Here is a 22,482-nt window from a genome sequence, read left to right on the forward strand (position 1 = left end):
ACAAGTCTGCTCACATCTCCTGGCCTGTGGCAGCTGTACAGGGCAGAGAGAGTAAATAAAAAAGCCAGCTACCTTTTGTACTGGGTCGGAAGCTTCCCAGGTGTGCTCAGAGCAGCTGGCATGCAGCGCCAGATCCCATACTCTTTCAGACACACACAATGGTCTGGGATTGTTTTTTCTTAATCTGAGAGCTGACACTGCACACAGTGAAGTGATTTGTTAAAGCTTCCAGGGTGGCCTCTTCATGTGAGGGAAGACCTCAGCAACCAGGAACTCCTAAGTAGAATTCAAAAAGATGCTCAGTGAGAGATGCTGAACATTTCCCTTCTGCTGTATAAATGAAAGGGGATGAGGTTTTGTTGTGTTTTTTTTTTTGGTGTGTGTGCGTGTGTGTGTGTGCATGTGTGAAATCAGACTCACATTTATCTCCAACAGACACACTTGGAAACAGGACTTTCTGAGACCAGTGGCTTCAAAGCCCTATGTATGTAACTGCTGTATGCTTGTGGATGGATCCTAAAATACTGGGAGAAAAAAGTCTAGTGTCTGGTCTGTGGCTCACTTGTCATGACACTGCTTTTTTCCTGCACCACATGTCATAGGTGGGCATCTCCTATTTTCTGTGGCAGTACTCAGTTCAGTGAAAATGTAGAATAGAGTTCACTGATTCCTGCTTGTGTGGGACTAGGATAGGGTGAGAGAAGGCTGCTGTCTACAGGGAATGCTGCAGATCCCAGTCTGTTCCTGAAAGAACTGCTCCCCCTGCTTTCTAGAAGATATCTACAGAATTTTCTGACCTCAGTTCCCAAGTTTACGGCACTCAGAGTTTAAATTGTGAGTTCCCATTGCCTGGAATCTTAGGAGTGTGAGGTCATACAAAGCTCTTTTCAGATTCAACAAGTACGTAATACTTCAAGAAAGTATGTAACGCATACAACAAAGTATGTAAGGTTCTATAAAAAATACAAACCAAAGCTTTCTAAATTGAACATGTCAGGCCTGAAAGTCTAATTGAAGGCACTAATGTGCATGGAATTTACTGCAGCATTTATTGATTTATAGCAGTAATTAGACCAGTGGTATCAGCACTTCTAGGTTTCTCTTGCATGGAGCATGCTGGAGTCAGATAAGCCAGCATCTCTCAAGCCTGACTTCATGGTTTGCAGTGCTTCCACCTGGATATTGGCTGTGTTCTCTCATAACAGGTGCAACAGCAACCCCTCAATTCACATTACCCACAGGAGCATCCTGCTAATTCAGCTGTTAAATGCACTGTATCATGGAGAGCCAAGTCTTTCTCTTGAAGCAATTGTAGTGTTGGTTTTGGGGAAGAACCTCATTATTATGTAGAAGATGATTAATAAGATTTTTGCTGCTGAGGCAAAGAGAAACAGTATTAAGAAATGAAAATGGACAAAAACAAAATTTGCCTTGAAGTCTTTATTAGATTACTGACATTTTCTGTGAGCCAGGCTGAGATGGTGGTGGAGGCTGCAGTTCACACTGGTTTCCTACACCTCTTTCTAACAGCTAGACATAATAGTCCTTGGTATTTTGCTTTAGCTGTCTTCAGCAACTGCCTTCAAAATGCCATTAGCCCTATGGATAATTGTTCTGCACGCCCTGGTGCACCAACCCCATCTCTGACATGAGAGAATGCATGCAGGGGATGAAATGCATCGAGAAGATACAGTTTCAAATCTCAGCTCTGGGGTTTAAGATCTTGATTTCTTGATTTTGCACCCCAGCAAGGGTGTTGTCATAGAAACCAAGAGGTGTAGCCTTAAGGACTGAGGAGGGTGCTGAGTAGTGCACCCTTCTGGGCAGCAACAAGATGAGGGAGCAGAAGGCGGTGATGCCATAACCACACTTTCTGTGGGTCCACTGACACTAGGTGTGGAATATCAGAGAAGAGAATGTTTGGATGAGATTCATCACTTCTTAAATGTAGCTCCAGGGCAAGGAATGTTATTTGCCTTTTGTTTTTCTCCTCTCCTGACCAAATCCTCCTTCTTCTTGCAGCTCAGTATTTTGCTAGCATCATGGTCATTGTTGGTCTGTCTGTGGTCGTAACGGTGCTGGTTCTGCAGTTTCACCATCATGACCCACAAGCAGGAAAGATGCCCAGATGGGTGAGTAGATTTGTTAGTAAATATTCAACAGCATTTGAAGAAAACATGTGACAGTGTTGCAAACCAACAAGGGACAGAAGTTATTCCCCATTATCCTCAAGTGTCGGCAATGCACTTGTATGTTTTAGGCTGCTATGTTTGATATTAGAGAGAGAGAACAAACATACTAAATGGGGGTTTCTCTTAGAAACAGCACCTGTTATTTGGGTTTTCTATTCGAACCTTAAGCAGAGGTAGATCGATTCATTGCAGAGTAATTATCCTCTGCACCTGCTTTGCAAGGTCTGGCCCTGTGGGCAACACCTTTGATTTCTTATCCAGCAGACACCTCACAAACATTCACTAGACTGCTGGGCAGTTTGTCTGCAGAGAAGGGAGCAGCATTATCTTTTATATTTAATGGCAGAGCCATGATCTCCTAGAAAAAAATGAAAGAGGGGAAACAGATTTGTTTATCCTGTCTTACAAGTGTACCAGTTATGAGCCGGCTCCCAGAGTCTCTGGAAAACCAGGAACTTCAGTACCTCTGTGCTGAATACTGAACCTGGCTACGCTTCTCACAGCTTGGAGCTGGTTCCTATTGCACCATCAGCAGAAAGGCAATACGGTTGAGCTCAGTCTGACTGCACTGACATCACTGACTCAGAAGCTGCCATCTGCTGAGGCTGCATCCAATGGTCTGGGAGGAAAATCAATTTTGTCTACTTCTATCTGATTACTTCTCGGTGCAGTTAACATGTGGACACTCTTTTCTCCACAGCAGAAGACCCTGTTACCCCAGTGAGGTCTGGCACCTCTCACAGATGTATTTCAGGGAGATCTACTTACTTTATATTTTCAAGTTAAAACAATGCTTTTTTCTCTCTCCATTTACAAAGAATGGTTTAGAATAAGCAGGATATGCTTTGCTCTTAAAAAAAAAAAAAAAAAAAAGAAAGAAAGAAAAAAAGGGAAAAAAAAAGAAAAAAGAAAGCAATGAAAGTATAAGCAGATACATATAGTCATCTGCATATCCTGGTTTCACAGGCATCTGTTTCTGCAGCGTCCTGTAGTATCTCATTTGCCACAGTTGTCACGCAAGACAATTACCCTGACATGATGTTAAACGTCACATGATTACCAGCGTCAGCCTGAGAACAGAAATGCTATCTAATTTAGCTTCTCTAAAAATAAACTGCAGCATCAGAGCAAAATTAAAAATAAAAAAAATAAAATAAAAAAGAAGACCAATACCTATTAAGCTTACTAAAAATTACTTCTTAATTTCAAGACTAGAGCACGTGAACACATGGACAAATATGCAGCAGTGTAGTAGCTCCCACAAGCAATTCTACCATTTCTTCTGCTTCCTGAGGAGCCTAGACTCAATGGCTCACACTAAATACAATCATAGATCCAGCAAGCCATCTCTCACTCTGTCACAGTAGAGCAGAAGATCCCCTCAGGCCAAGAGGGTGAGTAGGAACACCCATGACAGGAAATTGGTGGCATTATGTAAAGGCAAGTGGGGGCAGAGGGGAATGGCTTGAGGAAAGGGGTGGGTGGTTTTAGACCTATGCATTGAAGTATATTGTCTAGGACACGTTTACCCACTGCTGCTAAGTTTTGGGACTACCGTTTGGTCTGTGCTTGTTGACATCAGGATCTAAAATTGCGAAGATAAAAACTGCAGAGAAAGAAGATCTGGATGTGTACTCTGGATTCTTGCCACAGAGCTGATGAGGCCCACTGTCTGTTGGATGAAAAGACTGAGTACAATGAGTTCTCACTCCTGAGGAGCCTGACTCAGTGCCCTGACTCCTGAACTGGCATACATTAAAAAAAGCACAAAAAAACCCCACAAAGAGAACAAACAAACAAACAAAAACCACCACCACGACTGTGAAGTAAAAATTCTAGAAGGGGCTATGGGGAAGGTCAGATGGTAGACTATAGAAGCTGTTGGCCAGGAAAGCTGACAGGGCTGTGGGATCTCAAGAGGAAAGAAGTGAATGCCGAATTTGTAGAGATGAGTTTGACGCCACAAAAGCGTGTGTTATTCCTCCACCAATAAAAGGCCGTGGCTCAGACATAAAGATTCACAGCACATTTTCCACTTTTATTTTTTCCTGTGCACCCATTTCAGGCAGATTACATTTTTATTATAGATACATCCTTACAGACCTTTTTGCTCAATAACATACAGGATTTTAAGATAACCATCTGCAGAATCTAGGAAATAGCTCACCTGATTTTTTTTCTCTGCAGTCCCAGTCTCAGCAAGTATCCTTATCATCCAATTATTCTCCACAGACTCTATGTTGTTACAGGATTATTTTTACTTCCTGTTCAAATGCAAGTAGCTGCTGGGGAAAGTTCTGGGAGAAGTCACCAGGTTTGTGTGGGAGCAACCCCAAAAGTAGAGTTTAACTGACTGCATTGCCTGCACACCTGATTTATAAACTTTTCTCAATTGAGCAGTTTTGTTTCCTTGCTTGTCTCTCATCTCTCAAGAACCCTATGTTTGGCTTTTGGACCAGAAAAGGCAGGAGACAGGAATGTTAGCATTTCTGTTAGGTATTTCTTTAGTTACTTGGTTGAGAAGTGGGAGCTGCTGTCTCTGTGTTACTCCACTCACTGTGGAACAGCACACTAATGAGAGTCCAGCTCATTGGCAATTTGAGAGTAGATAATAACATGCATCAATTACTGCTCCATCAATATACCCCTGCTAACAACCAAAGATACTGCACTGTATGTGAGAAATTCAGGAAGATCAAGCACAGAGCAGAAAGGGGACTGTGGGGAAAGGCAAGAGTTCTCCAGCTCTTTGCTGCACTTAAATCCAGTTCACTGAGTTTCAGGTTTTACTTGGATATACTTACATCTGGATCAGCTGATGCCATTGAACTTCTTGTTCACCAGGACCCCCAAGTCCTTCTCTTCAGGGCTGCTCTCAAGGAGATCTTCCCCCAGTCTGTATAAACACCTGGGATTGCCCCAGCCCAAGTTGGGCTGCACTTGGCCTTGTTGAACCTCATTATGTTCTCATGTGCCCACTTCTGCAGTTTGTATATCTTGAAAGGAAAAGTATGTTCCTTTGGAATAAAGATTTTTCACCTAGCACCTCCATCCAGAGCTAACAGACACATTGACATTTTTGAGTCAGAAAGTTTGCCTAGCCCAGTATTTTAACATGGTTAAAATATTGTTACCAGTTAACACCTTGTTTTGTTATGTGATGTTTCACCTCCGGTCCGTAGTATATTAGATGAAGCTGTAGTTAAGTAAGTTTAATTAACACCAGTATGGATTTTGTTAAGCTGCTGCACTGCAGTTATCTGTTTCACTGTTTGGTGACTGTTCAGGAAATAATGAAAGATTAAAGCCCTCAAGAAAAGCAGAATAATTGGAAACAGGAAGTAGCCCTTCAGGATGAAGAATAAATGATTCATTAGGAGGAGAGATGCAGAAAGGCTCGTAGAAAATGGCATGTCTGCAAACCAGAAGAACTCTCACTGTAAACATCTTTCACTGGCCATTGCTTTGGCTCTGTTATTTTACATCCCTTATGCTTCGCACCTTAAGTGGACTTTGAACATCTGTTTGTTCACCATAAAGGGTTTGTCTCAGGGAGAAGACAGACACAAACCCACTACATTTGAAAGCAGATAGCTCGTGAAGCAGGCTGTTGTTCCAGCAGAACATACATATTGACTGTAACAGTGAATAAACGTTTCAAAAACTGCTAAAAAGGACGAAACTTCCCTTTCCTTATGCAGTTTTTCCTTTCTTTCAGGTCCGTGTCATTCTGCTGAACTGGTGTGCTTGGTTTTTACGTATGAAAAAACCCGGGGAAAATATAAAGCCCCTTTCTTGTAAATACAGCTATTCCAAGCACCATCCGAGCCTGAAAAACACAGAGATGAATGTCCTACCTGGGCACCAGCCCAGCAACGGCAACATGATTTATAGCTACCACACAATGGAAAATCCATGCTGCCCCCAGAACAACGATCTGGGAAGCAAGAGTGGAAAGATTACATGCCCCTTGCCAGAAGATAACGAGCACGTTCAAAAAAAAGCTTTAATGGATACCATCCCGGTGATTGTGAAGATACTGGAGGAAGTTCAGTTCATTGCAATGCGCTTCAGGAAGCAAGATGAAGGTGAAGAGATCTGCAGTGAGTGGAAGTTTGCAGCTGCTGTGATAGACAGATTATGCCTGGTTGCATTTACCCTTTTTGCCATCATTTGCACATTTACTATACTCATGTCTGCTCCCAACTTTATAGAAGCTGTTTCAAAGGACTTTACGTAAGGATTTCAGATATGAACACAATGAGCTGAAAGGTAACTTAAAAGTGAATATCATCAGTACTATTGCTAGGTAATTTAACTCAAAACAGAGAAAAGTGTACTTTTATGTGCTGACATACACAGAAGGGGATAAAATTAACTTCAGGAGATAATTATTTCTGATGTTAGTAATAGTAGTTACTAAATAGTATAAATAATGACCTCTTACTTATTTCCTAGACAACTTCCACACATAATTATGTTGTCATCTGCTATGAAAAATAGAAAAGAATCCAAATCCACAATGTATTCATTAGAAGTTAACACCAACGTAAGTGTGTTATTGTATCTTTGTGAACTTTTAAATATTGTAATAATTTAAATGATAGGTTAATGACTAGAAGCAGCATTTTGTCGTTTTCGGTATCTTTATGTTTTATCATATTTGTTTAATGTGGCTGTGATGTTTACTTCTCACATTTGACAGGCATCTCTCTGCAGTTTTATGATGCTGCATAACTGCATATAAGAAAATAAACCATGATGATGTTTGCTCCTAATAGTGCAGTGTCTCATATTACTTCTTTTGTTAGTTCGCTTCTAATGTAGGAAATGTTGGCTGTTGAGGATGGAAAGAAAATTCATTCTCCACGATGACAATCATGTATATCTTTAGTGGCACCCTCCACCCCACTCACCTCTGCTCCTTAACACCTGAATTTGAAATATTTCTGATCTCCTCGGTCACAGTTGACAACATGTAATTTGTGCCAAATCTTAGCTTTGTATCATCTGTAGAAAATTTCCTTCTGATGCCCATGGGGTCAGATTCCACATTAATTCCCCATCATCTACACTGCCCTTAACATTTTTTTACAAATTCTTTTTCTACTGTCCCTTTTCAAAGGATCGTGTAAAAGATTTATTTTTTATTATTATTATTTTTGCTAAGTTTCCTTATAGCAATGTTTAGTATCAGCTATCATCATTATTATTTAAAGTGCTAGTATGTCACTTGCCTGGAAGATAACTGCAATAAAGCGCTCCTCTTAACACTTCCATTCACTACTCTGAGTGGCAGCTGTACCTTTCTTGGTGTGATTTTGATTCATCATCTGGTCCCCACAAACCTGCAGAAGGACACCATCTGATGGACACACCTTCTTCCTCTGGGATAACAGCACTTTTCTGAGATTTCATTGAAGTAAAAAGCAACTTACTGTTGTTTTGTGCTGATTTTCATCTTCCTTCCGAGTGTTGGTTCTCCAAAATTAACATCTCCTGTGCCTGTGTAAAGAGTCCTTCCCATCACCCACACTGAAGAAAAAGAAGCAAATATTTCCATTTAAAAGGTGGTGGTAAAGTTGGCCTGGTTTCCATTTTACATAGCTTTTGTGCCCTTGCAGTTTCTTTCATACAGGATGCAGCTCAGAGGGGTAACAATGACTTACAGTAAAAGCCTCTTTAAAAGTTTTTTCTGTATTTCTCAGATCTTGTTCTCCTTCACAGGATAACTTTATTTCTCTAAGCAGCTCTTCCTGGGCCGGCAGGACAAAACAGCCATGGAAGTCCATCTTACAGCTTGTACTAATGAAAGTGGCCTTGCAGAGTGGAATTAGAGAAATTTGCCTAACAGAAATAACTGAACTGCAGTATTGGTCTGGGGTTTTGAGTTAGTCTTATATCAGGCTCTGCTCCTGTACTGCAGCTGAAGTGCTCAAAGTAAGTCACTGCTTTACTCACAGGGACAATGGATAAATAAAGAGCCTAAATATTCATTTACTTCTGCAGCTGATGATGCAGAATCCTAAATGACCTTTGGAACACTTGCTCAAGGACCACTGATATTTTTTCTTGAAAATCTCCATTTTTGAAAGTAATCTCCTCTGACAGGAGAAAAAGATAAAAGCTAATGTTAAAGCACACAGTCAGAATAGCTTAGTGTTCTAAAGCAAAGCAAGTTCTTTACATGAAACACAGTTTTGTTGGATAAGTCTACTTCTAACTAAATGTGTGTATCTTAGAATTAGAAAGAGGTCAGAAGCTGTCTGAAAACAGCAGTGGAAAACTAATTTTAATCACTTTTATTTGATAAACTCCAGTGCAAATAAAAATCTCGGTTTATAGAGTACTATCTAACATATGGCCAGCCTACATTAAAAATACCCCAAAATTCAATTTCTGTCTGCTGTATGATGTTTATCAATCCTTATACTGAACAGGTACTTCTTTTTGCTAACTCATTCAGATGAGAAAGGAAGGAAGATCTTTTTGACGTCCAGCAGCCAATTTACCTTCTGGGGGCCATCAGTACAGAATTTGTAATATTACCTAGTTTGAAATGGTGCAACAAATAATTGCTGTGCATGCAGAGCAATGGGGTTTCAGTGTGTTTAAGATTTTCCTGAAGACTGAAGTGCAGTTGGAGAAGGTGATGCATCGTCTGTTTATACAGATCTACAGCCCTTCATGGCATCGCTAGGTAGTGCTACAGTGTACCTGACAAAGTATTACATAATTCTAACAGGAGGAAAAATTGGATAAGTAGCGAAAAGAAACTACCCTTAGTACTTCTGACAAGGTCCAGGCACTTACACAAATGAAACATAAAAGATGATGATCATCTCAGAACTCCACAGGAAACAGGGGGACAGGACCCTGCTCAAAGTTCTTCTGCAGTTTCTCTCACAGAAGGTGTGGAAGGTTTCTGGTGTGAAGGTATTCAGCATAAGAAGATGAGAATCTGCCCTGATCTATTCATGAAGCACAGAAAATAATAGATATCATCAACACATGATTTTCACTTCAACCCATGAACCACGAGGTTTCCTCAAATGTCTTAGCTGTCTTATCGCCAGTGTGTATATATATATATATATATATATATATATATATATATATATATATGAAAAAAATAAATTAATGTGGTTTTCTACCTAAGAATATTGGTAATAACCCCGAAAAGTCTTCTATTTTATACCATAAAATATCATAAGAAATAAGGCTGTACAGCTTCAGTTTGTGAATATGAGGAATTTGATATTCACTCTTTCTCAAATGCACAGGTCTCCCCTGTACTGCAGGCCCTAGAACTGAAGGCAGTACCCCAGATGTGCCTTCAGCAATGATGAGGAGAGGGTAGGATCACCTCACCTGATCTTTTGAGTAATGCATCTGTATCAAGCATAATAAGACAAGAAAGTACTCAAAACAGATCTCTCAGGCTGTGTCTCCCAACCACACAAAAAGTAATGAGATTATACTTATTTATGTCAGCAGAGGATCTCTCTACTCTTAGAATGCACTTCTTTCTTCACAGTTTATACCGTAGTTATAGACCTCACATAAGTAGTTGGTTTGGGGGTGTTTTTTGTTTGTTGGTTCATTTGTTTTTTGTCTCAAAATAAAAAATAACTGCATGAGAATTCTGTTTCCTAAAGGTGTTCTAAAATCAACATTCTTCTTTTTTTTTTTCATGTTCTAAATAGAAAACATTGAATAACATAGGTCAAGTAAAATTACAGTATTTCAGACCTATCACAAAACAGAAACGAACGGCTTCAAAATTAAAGCGAGGCCAGTAATAGTCCATAGGCAAAGAAGGGCAGGTGTTTATGAGGAAAACGTGGTGTAAGATGCACTGTATCCGACTTGTTTGCATATCAGCTGCTCAGAAGTGTCTGCCTGGGAAAAGAAGGTAGCATTTCTAAAAGGATTTGGAAGACTTAGGCGATTAGGAAGATCATCTACTTAAACAGATTTCTGTGATGAGGCATCATAGCAAAAATACGTATCTTCTCTTCCACTAGGGAAAATAGCACCCTTCTCCTACAAAACAGCTTTTATTCCTTATTCCCTTAGCTCTTATTTTCATGTATTTGCTAGAAGGAAATGTTAACACTTCCATCACCTGGTATTTGTGAATATCATAGCAGTTTATACACTTAGCAAGCAGTTAAAACTGCACTGGTGAAACTGCACTGCATTGAATCAGCTTTGATTTCCACTGCTGTAACTGAAGAGGTGTGGTACTCATCACTGAATTAATCTGACTGAATTCAGTGGGAAGTGTTTCACTGTCTTGCCCGAACGCAGCACTGGGGCTTTTACTGCTGCACCACAGAATGCCCCATGCTCTCTCTGACACTACAGGTACGCTCCTGCTTCTCTCCTCCCTTGGAATCATAGCAATCGCCAAGGTTAGAAAAGGCTGCTGAGGTCATCCAGTCCAACTGTAGGTCTCCAGGCAGAACATTCCCAGGTCCCCCGGCTTTTCCTCACACAGGAGATGCTCCAGGCCCCTGGCCATCTTTGTGGCCCTACGCTGGGCTCTCTCCAGTAGTTCCATCTTCTTAAACTGGGGAGCCCAGAAACTGACATAGTACCACAGATGTGGTTTCCAATGGCTTATCAGAGGCCTTACTTCTTGAAGCTTTTGTATTGTTACACCCAAACTTTTCTGCTGTCTTGCATTTGTTCATACTTAGTAGATGTCATAGATAAAAAATCTGTTATGATTACTTTAAAGCATTTTATATTCACTAGTCAAAACACCTTTTTGAAGATATTGAAAGCACAAATGAGAATTTTCTGCTAAGCAATGATTTATGCAACAGCTTCTATGCACTAACCATGAGTTATGATCAGGTGTTTTCCCTCTCTTTAACAAAGTGCAGCAATTGTTTCTTGTGCATATAAGAAACTTTGGCTTTTTATATATCAATATTTACTATTTCTTTACGTTAAACTGCCATCACCCCAAGTATATTCCTGTCCTAAGTGAGTTGATTAAAGAGTGACTTAATCATCACTTTTTTATCAGTGAGCCTTCATGATACAGAATGGCAGAAAGATACGTGATGCTGCCATACCAGAGAGTCCTGACAACATGCTGATACTGAACAGCAACTTCATCACTGCTTGTTTGCACTGCTATGTTGTTGGCTATGGCTGTAACTCGGAGATTATTATAACTGAAGTATTCAATTCTTTACAGTGAGAAAGGGGGAGAAAACAGAGAAACTGGAATCCTTCAGAGCATTTTCCCCCCAAAGAATCTGCTTTTCTATTCTTTTCTTTCTTTTCCTTCCCCTCCCGCTCATAGGAAATATTTCTCTGCAGTATTTGGGTTGTTGGTCCCTTATTTAAATGGCTCACTTCAAAATTTACTTCTGCTGTTCTACACCAGATTTCTACTTTTCTCAACTATTTGTCAAAAGAACAACTGCACACACATACACACACACACACACAAATCATTGCAAGGTATTATTGTAGAAGACTTTTTTTTTTTACTTCTGCACATCATCTGTTCCTCTGCACTGAATTGTAGGCCAGGAATGCCACTAAAATGCAAATTAAACACTCAAAGTTGGATTAGAGTGTTTATGAATATTTTATGTTGACCATTCTAAGCATGATTTTCGCTGTATCTTCCATAAAGAAGTTTATTCTCCTCAGTATGTTCCTAATTTTGCCATTAGCATTCATAGGTGAGTCTTTAAATATAAGGAAACTCGTTAAAATTTTAATACTTTGACTTAATTATCTTAGTACTGTTATTAAGTTTTAGTTTCAAGGCTGGAGAAACAACGTGTCTTAAATATCACCTCCTTTATCTTCCTTGTTTTCTCGGAGGTGCACCCGCCTATATTATGCTAGGACTCCAGTTTATTGCCATTAAAGACTATTCTTATAATTAACAACAATAATAACAATAGCAATAGACACAACTAATTACAAAATAGACACAAATAATAACGCTCATTGCAATAACGGTAGACCGAAAAATGAAGCTTTTTCCCCTGACAGTGCTGTAATGTAAGTAAATACAATTAGTTCAAAAGATGAAGTTGGCACCAACTTCACAAGAGGGCTGGTGCACGCTCTGATGGATTTTGGATAGAGAAGCAAGGCACTGGATCTGTAGAAAGTGGCAACTAAGTGGTCACAGAGGGATCTGCAGATCAGGATGTTTGGAAAAATAGAGGAAGCATTCATGTGTCTTTCTAACTCTGTGGGTTGTCATTATCTGTGTATTCAGAAGCATTCGGATAAAACAACCAAAATTAGTTTCCCATGTGCTTGGTTTTGTACGGTCAATCTGAAGTGCCTTCAGATTAGATAAACAAGACATAGGAAGACAAACAGGAAGCATTTCATTACTGTTCTGCTGACAAGAAATGAAGATTTCAAGACATCAAATGACTTACCCAGCTTACCCCGGGAATCTGTGGCAAAACCCCAAACCCTCAAACAGAAACTACAACATTTTTTGCCTTCTTGTTTATTCATCCTTTAGCTTGTACTGGAAGTGTTAAACTCCCTTTTCAGAGTGTTTGTAAACATTATCACATTATCAGCTGTTCTAAATGTCCCATCTAAGCAGATTTTAGAGGATTAATAGAGCTGCTTTGGGGGGGAAAAAAATAAAAATGAAAAGATTTAACTAATTTGATATTGAGAACTCAGTATGAACAACTTCTGAGTATTGCTTTGGAATGATTCTTTGTGAAATCAGTAAACAAAAAACCACTAGCCCATGAGAATGGATTTATTTTTGCAAAGCCATGGAAAATATATATATGTTAGTACACAACATGTAATTTATGAATAATAGGAGGTCATTCATTACATGATTTGATAGGAGATGGGTTGAAGAAAGCATCCAAGAATGGTCTGTTTCATACCTATATAGAAGAAGCCAAATCTAATGAGTGGTGCAGCCACTCCTTGTTATTTCTGCTTAACAAACTGTGATTGTTAAATCCAATTTGCCCTTTAAGCTACAAAGCATAATTCATTTAGCTTAATTAGCTTAGGAATGTTTTAAAGAAAAACCTACAAACTTGAACAACTAAGTAGGCAATTTTCATGCATTCTGAAGGTTTCTGAATCATCAGACAGTGGAATGTTTTCAGTGTATTCTAAAAACACTGGAAAACGTCATCCAAGTAGAAAAACTTGCTACAAATATATACATATACATATGAAATACGTATTGAAATGTTTTCTTGTGGATTACCAGCTTTAAATATTACATATTACTGATGAGAAACAAGGATTGTCCTTAAAGGATCTGAAGGTGTACAGAATTTGACAGAAGGAAATATCCACAGGAAGGTGTTTGCAGCTGCACATAGCGGAATTCTTGGGAATCGCAGGCCTTGGAGTCTGACCTCAGTAGAGAGGGAGGTTACAGAGCAGATCACCCCCAGTGCCATGTGTTTTTGCAAAGCAGGTTCAAAGTAATTAAACTGATCTCCTCCTGCAATAAGACAATCAGCTTAGCAGATGAGAGAAAGGCTTCAGATGTTGACTCCCTGGATTTTAGTAAAGCTTTTGACACCAGTTTCCCACAGAATCCTCCTGAAGACACTTTCTGCTCACGGCTTAAGCAGGTGCACGGTTCACTGGATAAAATGACTCTATGGCTGGACTCAGAGCCATAGTGATGAATGCAGTTCAATAGAGTTGATGGACAGTGACTATCAGCATGCTGGAGGGCTTGAGAATAGGGACCACTTTTCCGTAACGTTTTTATCAGTTATCTGTACAGGGGGATTCGGTATAATACTGTGCCGAGCCCTGCAACCTACGGAGCCAGGACGGAGCATGGACTGACAGGGGATGAGCGGAGGGGACAGCACACACCGGTACAGTGCTTCAGGGAATGGGGTACAAAGGGGTGGGGAGGACAAAGGTGGTTTTAGTTTTTGATGTTCTCATCTGTTATTAATTGGCAATAAAGTACATTAATCTCTCTATACTGAGTCTTTTTTTTGCCTCTGGCGGTTACTGGTGAATGATTTCCCTGTCCTTATCTCAACCCATGAGCCCTTTTCCATTGCATTTTCTCTCCCTGTTCTGTTGAGGAGGGGAAGTGATAGAGTGACATGATGAAGCTAAACTACTTACTGATATGAAACCACCACAGTTGGGTGGGATTGATTATTTGCTTAGGGTAGGAAGGCTTTGCAGAGGGATCTAGATAGGCTAGATCAATGAGCCATGTCCAGTCTTATGACATTCTACAAGGCTAAGCACTGAGCACTGCAGTTGGGTCACAACAACCCTATGCAGCAGTACAGTGGCTGGAAAGCTGCCTGGCAACAAAAACCTGGTTGTGCTACTTGATGGCTGGCTGAACATGAGCTAGCAATGTGCTCAGGTAACCAAGAAGCTTTACTTTGTAAAACTGTTAATGAAGTATTATACCTGCCCCATACCCTTCAGAACTAGCTGGAGCAGTATTCCTCATACCATCATTCTGGAAGACTTGGCCATGAGTATGGAACACGACACATCTACTAAATATTCTGCAGTCAGAACACCTACCATTAAGGAATTAGAAATCTCATGATCTGCTTCAAGTTGTACCACTAAAAATGAAATCCCACAATGCAAATGAGTCAAATTAATCATCTGCCATCAGTGAAAGGAAGGAGCCTTATTTATTCCTCTTCTACTCTCTGACACGAAGAAAGGATTAAGTAATATAATTAGGTCTGTTTAGCTGTTTGCAGACAATGCTTTATGAAGTAATCCTCAAATGAGCTACAAGCAAGATGTACAATGAGAGATTACTAAAGAAAACAGAGTTTGAATCAAGTGCCTCCCTGCAACTCTGCCAACTGATCAGAAGGCTTTGAATGCAGGGATGAAATGATACTGCCTATATTGCTCACCATAGAAAACAACATTTTCTACACAACAATTTATGAAGACTTAATTTTAGTGTGTTGGTTAAATTCATAGAATGAGCTCAACCCCAATGAAAGGTTGCAGTGTTTTTGCACATCATGCAAAGTCAATATGAAATTATTCGAATTCATGAAAGAGAAATACAGTACCAGATTTTGAAAGCTTGCTTCTATGTTCACCCAACTGAAACACCTTCATCCTTCCCTTGGCATATCCTTAGATAACTCTGTGCCTAGTTTGTAGTCATCTTTCAATGTGCCAGCAATAAATAAACAAATAAAATCACTGGAAGACTGCAGCCACAAAGACTATCAGTAACTTGCCCTCCACAGGTAATTTCAGCTACAGTATTGACAGGTTCCTACTAAACATTAAAGAAATAGTATTTCACATTTCCAACTCTCCTGTTTCCAAGAATATAGGAACCACTGAATGTTTTTGTTTGGGCAGAATCGGTAGTGCTGGAATATCATAATTAGTTGCTGTAATAAAAAAAAAAAAAAAAGAAAAAGAGAAAAAACATAAAATAGTAATACCAGAAAACATCTCAGGCTGTAAAAATGATGACAATATTGAAGCTTCAAGATCAAACACAGACTCCACAATAGACCTTGCTGCAGCTGCAGAGTTGTGCTCCATATCCTTTCTCTGCATAATTATCCATCTGAATGGGCCACTAATTTCACCCATCTATACACACAAGTGTTCAGTTTGCTATGTAAACAGACCACTGCAGAAGCAGGACAAGCAATCGTCCTCATACTTTTCTCCTGTGACCTCAAACATCTTCAGTGTTGTCACTAAAACTGTGTGACTAATTTTGTCATAGTTTCAGATACTAATTAAAAAAGGATTTGAAATTACATGCATAGAAACCAGTTTCTTACTGAGAGATAAATTGAAAGTAGACATAAAAAGATTTTAAAACCAGTTTTACATCTGTCACTGTAAGTGCAAAACAATCCATCAAAGAAATCAAAAGTGCATTTTTTGTTTGGCTTGACAAATTAAGGGAGATGAAGGAAGAAAGAAAGAAAAAGACAAGTATTATTCTGTGCTCTTACTTTACTTCAAAGTGCAAATATTTCTGACGTTAACAAAAAGGAACAGTTAATAAAGAAGCAATTATAAAAAGGTTAAAGAAATGTTACGTCCCCTAAATTTGATGAAATTAATTAGTTTTCATTCTGTTGGATGTTGAATGAAAAACAAGGTTTTATGTGGCTTGCAGTGAATGAATATGCAGATGCTTTGCAGAGTTTGTCTCCAAGGTCTTCTTAAGAGATAATTCTGTAGCTTTGCTTATGAGTTCTCTTTACCAGAGAAGCATTGCTTTTTCAGATATTAGCAGCTTTTAGTTTTTGAAGGTCTGGCATTTGCCATAAAAGCAAATTGACAGAATTTGTGTACTCATGGAAGGAGAACGTCTCTGAAATCCTTGTGCAATGCTTAAGAGAACAAATGTTCTCCTTTTTCTTTCTCTTTCTAGAATTTCCTAGGAAATTCTAGGAGGTGGGTCTGCAGAACACCAAAGCAGCAAGACTGGTAGTCATATTTGAAAGGAGAGAGACAGAGTAAAAGGAAGAGGAAACAAACAAGCTAGATTTTAATACTTGAATTTAAGGTGCAACTCATTCTGCACAGAAAATACAATTAGAAGAATCAAATATTTGTGCACGTGCTCTCTCTAGCATTGTGGAGAAGACTGTCAAAGGAACTGTAATGTTACTGTCAAAATAAAATCAACTGTAAGCAAGATTTTACTGCATGCAAAACATTAAGTATTTTGCTTAGAAGGAATGCATGTGTTTTCATTTTAGCAAATGTACAGGAGTTTTAATCTTCAGCTTGACAAAGCAGCCCTGGACAACGTTAGTTTCTTAATCTGAATTGCACAATTATTTCTCAGTGCATAGGGAACAGAAGTAATATAATAAATACAAGAATGAGCAGAAATAGAACCTTAAGTACTGTATTTGATCAGGTATCTTTTAAAATATTTGCTTTATGGAAAAAAGCAATTTCAATAAAATGGAGTATTATGGACAAGTTACTGAGCTTCAATAAGTAAAAGATTATTTTAAAAGGGAAAAAGCACAACAAAGTGGATTTGGTGACTACAATTTGATTTTTTTTTTTTTAAATTTCAACATAAATCCAGTGGATATGTTTGAATTAGAATATCCACCTCATCAAGTAAATGTTCAGCGCCCTACATCAGTGCAGCCGGTTCTGTTTGCTGCAGTAAATTCCTTCATGCCACTCTCCTTTTGCTGTCACAAGCTCCCACATTTGTTTCCTATGTGTATAACAAAAGAAAGCAAAACCTATTAGTTACAGCTAATAGAGGTAGTAAAATGGTTTCTTTTTACAATTACAAATGAATAAGTACAAATTATAATTAAAGACGTAACACATCTAAAATCTAGAAAAATTCAGGGGGCTAAACATAACTCTGATACTTGAGTTTCATGCTGCAAAGACTGTGAGACTGGAATAGACAGGGTAAATTCAGAACTGTATGAGTTACTATGAACTTCCCATAACTAGAAAGAATATCACTGCAGAGTTCATTTGATGCTATATTTGGTATTTTGTATGTTAACAAACAGTAGTGATTTGAAAGCTTTTATTTCAGTATACAAACCTTTATCTCAGTATACAACAAAATATACAGTTATGTCAAAAGAAATGGGATGGTTGCTGCAATTAATTTTATACGTCACAAAGGAAGGAAAGATGCTCTTACACATACCAAGGTTACATAATGAGTAAAAAATAAAAGTAAAATCATTATTTCTGAAAAACTCAGACTGTACCATTCTGAAGAGAGGAACAATTTCTTCCTGCAGAAAGAAGGATGCACAGGAACACTCAAGAAAATTAAAAAAGGAGAACAGCTCTTGGTCACGTGCAGTGTCAGAAGATGCACAGAAGACTGGGGAAGAAAAACTCTCAGATATCTTACAAATTTTACATTTCTCAGGTGGGAAATATGAGGAACAAGTGGCATGGAGGACTTGCAATGTATATTTTAAACATATTTCAAGTATCAAAATTAATTGTAATTCAAGGGAAGGAATCAGACTATCCAGAAATCGCTAAAAATATCCTCAGTGGAACTGCTGCATTTTGAAATGAATAACTAATCTGAACCTGGATAATCAACACCTTACATGATCCATTCACTCCTGGTAAACAAAAAAACAAAAAAAAAAACTCACAAAAAGGTTGCAATTGGAGGAGAGACTGTTAAAAGATCTGAACTTAGAAAGCAATGGAATTGTAAATCTACCTTAGCTAGCTGTAAGAAAAGAAATAAGGATGGCCTTATCAAAAGTGAATTAGACTGGAGTTAAACACAGAGTAAATGATGGCAATAAGTGAAGTCAAAACGGAACTCTTTTAAAAATGGTATAACATGAAGTAAGAGACAAAACTGTTACCTTGGACTGTGTGGTTCACTTATCACTGTTACTACTTGTGTAAGCCATGACTACAGTGAAATTTTGGAAAGTACTAATGCAGGGATGACCAGCATGAATTTGGCATGAATGTTGGCAGGTACAAAAGCTCTGACATCTGAGGTGAGCACTGCCCGCCAGTTCTAAAGCAGAACATAGGCAATGAGGTTAGAGGCATGCAGAACTACAGTAATACTGCAGAAATTACTGCTGTACTGGAATGCCATTCTGCAGTAACTTATGATACTCAATCACCATGTGGGTACAGAAGTATAACATAGATTATGCCTCCAGAGTGGAAAACTGATTAAATAAATTGTGCACATCTGTGTGTTGATTTATTCAGTATGTGGAACAGATGCTTGGTCAGCTGTGAGGGGAAAAAAAAACTTCAGGTGCATAAGTAAGTGGATAGCATTTCATTGCCAGCAAGTGCAATGAAGGCATCAAGTCAATTAACTGTGGGCTGCTCTTGTTGCAGAGGGTGGGAGCAGATAATAGCTGCTCTGCAAAAATATTAAGGTTCTGCTGTACAGTGGTCCTTTCTGTGACAGAAAAGAGAGATAATTAACTGGAGATGGCTAACACGGTCCATGGACAAGATAATAGTGAATCTCAAAGAGGACTGCAGCTTGGACTGCAACTGAAAGCTGTGGCCGATGAAAGTTAATGGGTTGTGAAAGCTACTTACTATAAGAAAGGATTTGGCATTTTGTGCTTGACTGCAGAAATTTACTTTTGATCTTGGAAAAAAGGTGGATATTGTACAATCTGAAGGAATACTATCTATGAATGTGTGAAATTAATCGCTTTTTGTATATATGTATTTTTGATGGGAGACTTCAAGGAGAGTACCTATGAGTAGGCAGACAGCCAACAGAACAACAAAAAGCAACAACAAGAAGCAAAAAACCCTTGAGTGATACTAAGAATATATACAAACCACACAGTCTTTGCTCATTAATTTATGATTCCAAAGTCAATTTTGATCAAAGCTATTATTGTTCACCATTTCTCCAGATGCATCACCTTTAGAGAATAGGTGGGATTTCATCGTGCAAAGTGCCTCCTATTAATCTGTTACTCTGATTCCTCTCCAGTCAAGGGCATCGGAAGAGCACCTCACTAAGATCATCATCTGGTAATAACTGTAGGATTATAGGATCATTGAATCGGAATAGTTTAGATTGGAAGGGGCCTCAAAGACCACCTGGTTCCAAACCTCCTGCTATGGTAAGTACTACAACTACAGTATGACACTCATACTACCCTGCTCTGTAAATGAGAGTACTGCATGACATCTTGCCTCCTCCTAGTAACAGTTTCCATTAAGTGACGCTTCCTCTCTACAGCTATAACTGAATTCACACCTCATGTTTGGAATATCTCTGTGATTGGAGTGACCTCTCCTCCTTTAATATTTGGTATAAAAATAATAAGTTGCCCTGTGGATTTTTTTTCATGTACTTCTAAAAAAAAAATAAAAAAATAAAAAAATAAAAAAACACAATGATGGGAGACTAGATCATGCCTTTCTCCTCGAATGGTATGTCTGATGATCTCTTTCTATGCATCAGCTGACAGCACTATTGCTCAAAACAATTACACCAAGTTGCAGAGAAAGCTGAAGCTAGCATACAGTGACAATAATGAAAAGATGGTAGTATATATCCAAAAGGTGTTTTACAGGAAAAACCTCACCCATATGGAAGCCTTCAGTCTGCTGGGAAACACCAAAGCAATCTCCACCAAAAAGCAATCACCAAGAGATGCTGCCTTAGTGGTGGTCAGCCCTTAAATGTAGTCCAGAGGAGGTGGAGTCAAGCTCCACCCTTTCTGGTAGCACAGCTAAATTACTCTCACCTGTGCTCCCACAGCTGACCCAACACTTGCCTCAGCTGATTAATCAGAGGTTCAGGCTGTGATTACCAATTTCCCATACAAGCTAGCAAGCCAGCATTAGCAAAACTGCTTTATAAAAGAGGCTATGACCTCTGGAATTCTCAAATCTCTACCTGCCTGTGGGTCACTTGGATTGAATTCTGAGATAATTATTTAGCATTCTTAATTATGTGTTTTTCCTCACAGTTTCTAACCATCCTTACAGGAAATTTTCTTTAAGTCTATAAAATACTTCTTTTTCTCCTCCAAACTGGGCTCCCAAAAGCACCTGTCCTAGATGGAGTAAAAGAAAGTGACTGTGCAAACATGAATGGTCTGACATCAGTAGCTTTCCGAATAAAATACAAGAAAAATTCAGAAGGAAAACAACTTGTTTTTTGCTTCTGGCTTCAAAAACCTCTGGCGCACAGTGAGATAAGCAACAGGAGATGTTTTGAATGAAGGATTTAAGCTGAAACAAAGATTATTCTTAGTATTCATTTTCCATTTTAAAACATATGTTGTAGTGCAGCATGCTTTCATTATTTTCACAAGAAATATTAATTTCATAGTGATGAGAATTAGTAAGAGAGAATTTCCTGCCAATATGGAATGAATCTTAATAAAATTATACCTGTAAGGTAAACATTTGCTGGCTTTAGTGTAAATTACCATTAGTTGTGAATTACTGCAAAATCAGTAAAGCAACATAAGCAATATTCTTATTTCAACAGCAATTTCAGCAGTCAGGATGAAAACAGATTACCTACAGAAACAGACAGAACAATGATGTAAGCAGTGACAATCTGTAAGTTTAAACTTGAATTTTGCAGATATTCAGTGAACTGCTTTGGAAACATGGGGGTGACTATTTTTGCCTTCATGGTTGATCACTTTGTACTGTGAATTTAAGTTAGCTATAATCTGAAAAATATTTTGCATGGGCCTCTCTGCTGAATCATATTTAATGCAGTTGATGAGATGCTTCACAGTAGCCCTGCAAAAACGAATTGTCATAGTGACTGTGAAATATCTATTAAACATATATGTTAAACATGCAAGGCTGATAGAACAACTGCTTGTTAAAAGTCTTCCTACTTGCCTCAGGGACCTAAGAAATACCTGGATAACAGCACGAATAAATAAATAAATATATATATAAAAGGACAAAATAATTTTTTTCCATGTTATTTTCAGGGATATTTTCTTAAAAAAATTGAAGCTGTCATTTAGAATCATAGAATCACAAAGTTGGATAGGACCAACACGATCATCTAGTCCAACCATGCACCCATTACCGTTGCTACCACAAGCCACTATGCCATATGTCATAGCTCCTCATCCAGACGCCTCTTGAACACTGCCAGGGATGGCGACTCCACCACCTCTCTGGGCAGCCATTCCAGTGCCTGACCACTCTCTAAGACAAAAAGTTCCTTCACATGTCCAGTCTAAACCTCATCTGATACAACTTGTGGCTGTTTCCTCGCTTCCTGTTTGTTACCTGAGAGAAGAAGCCAAACCTCTCCTCACCATAACCTCCCTTCAGGAAGTTGGAGAGTGCAGTGAGGTCTTTCCTGAGCCTCTTCCAGACTAAAGAATTCCAGCTCCCTCGGCCACTCCTCATAAGATTAGTGCTCCAGACCCCTCACCAGTTTTGTTGCCCTTCTTTGGACATGTTCCCAAGCCTCAATGTCTTTCTTGTACAGAGGAGCCCAAAACTGAACACAGTACATGAGGTGCAGCCTCACCAGTGCTGAGTCCAGGGGGTGATTACTCCCCTGCTCCTGTTGGCCACACAATTTCTAATGCAGGCCAAGGTGCCATTGGCCCTCTTGGCCACCTGGACACACTGTTGATTCATGTTCAGCTGAGCATCAACAAACACCCCCAGGTCCTTTTCCTCTTCACAGTCATCCAGCCACTGAGCCCCAAGCCTATAGCGCTGCGTGGGGTTATTGTGGCCAAAGTGCAGGACCAAGCACTTGGCCGTGTTGAAACCGTCATCCCAATCACCGTCAAAA

General features: G+C 39.0%; 1 protein-coding gene across 2 annotated transcripts in view; it reads left to right on the forward strand.

Moving 5' to 3' along the window:
- The window catches only part of LOC107306401 (neuronal acetylcholine receptor subunit alpha-7-like), a 61,895-nt gene extending 54,923 nt beyond the window's left edge, over positions 1–6,972 (forward strand). For both annotated transcript variants that reach the window (XM_015849523.2, XM_032441309.1), the window contains 2 exons: positions 2,023–2,132; positions 5,911–6,972. In XM_015849523.2, coding sequence (XP_015705009.1) covers positions 2,023–2,132; positions 5,911–6,432 — 632 coding nt within the window. In that variant the 3' untranslated portion in view covers positions 6,433–6,972. The remainder of the gene's footprint in view (positions 1–2,022; positions 2,133–5,910) is intronic.
- Positions 6,973–22,482: the final 15,510 nt, after the last annotated feature.

This window comes from Coturnix japonica, chromosome Z (assembly GCF_001577835.2).
Source record: "Coturnix japonica isolate 7356 chromosome Z, Coturnix japonica 2.1, whole genome shotgun sequence".
Taxonomy (NCBI): domain Eukaryota; kingdom Metazoa; phylum Chordata; class Aves; order Galliformes; family Phasianidae; genus Coturnix; species Coturnix japonica.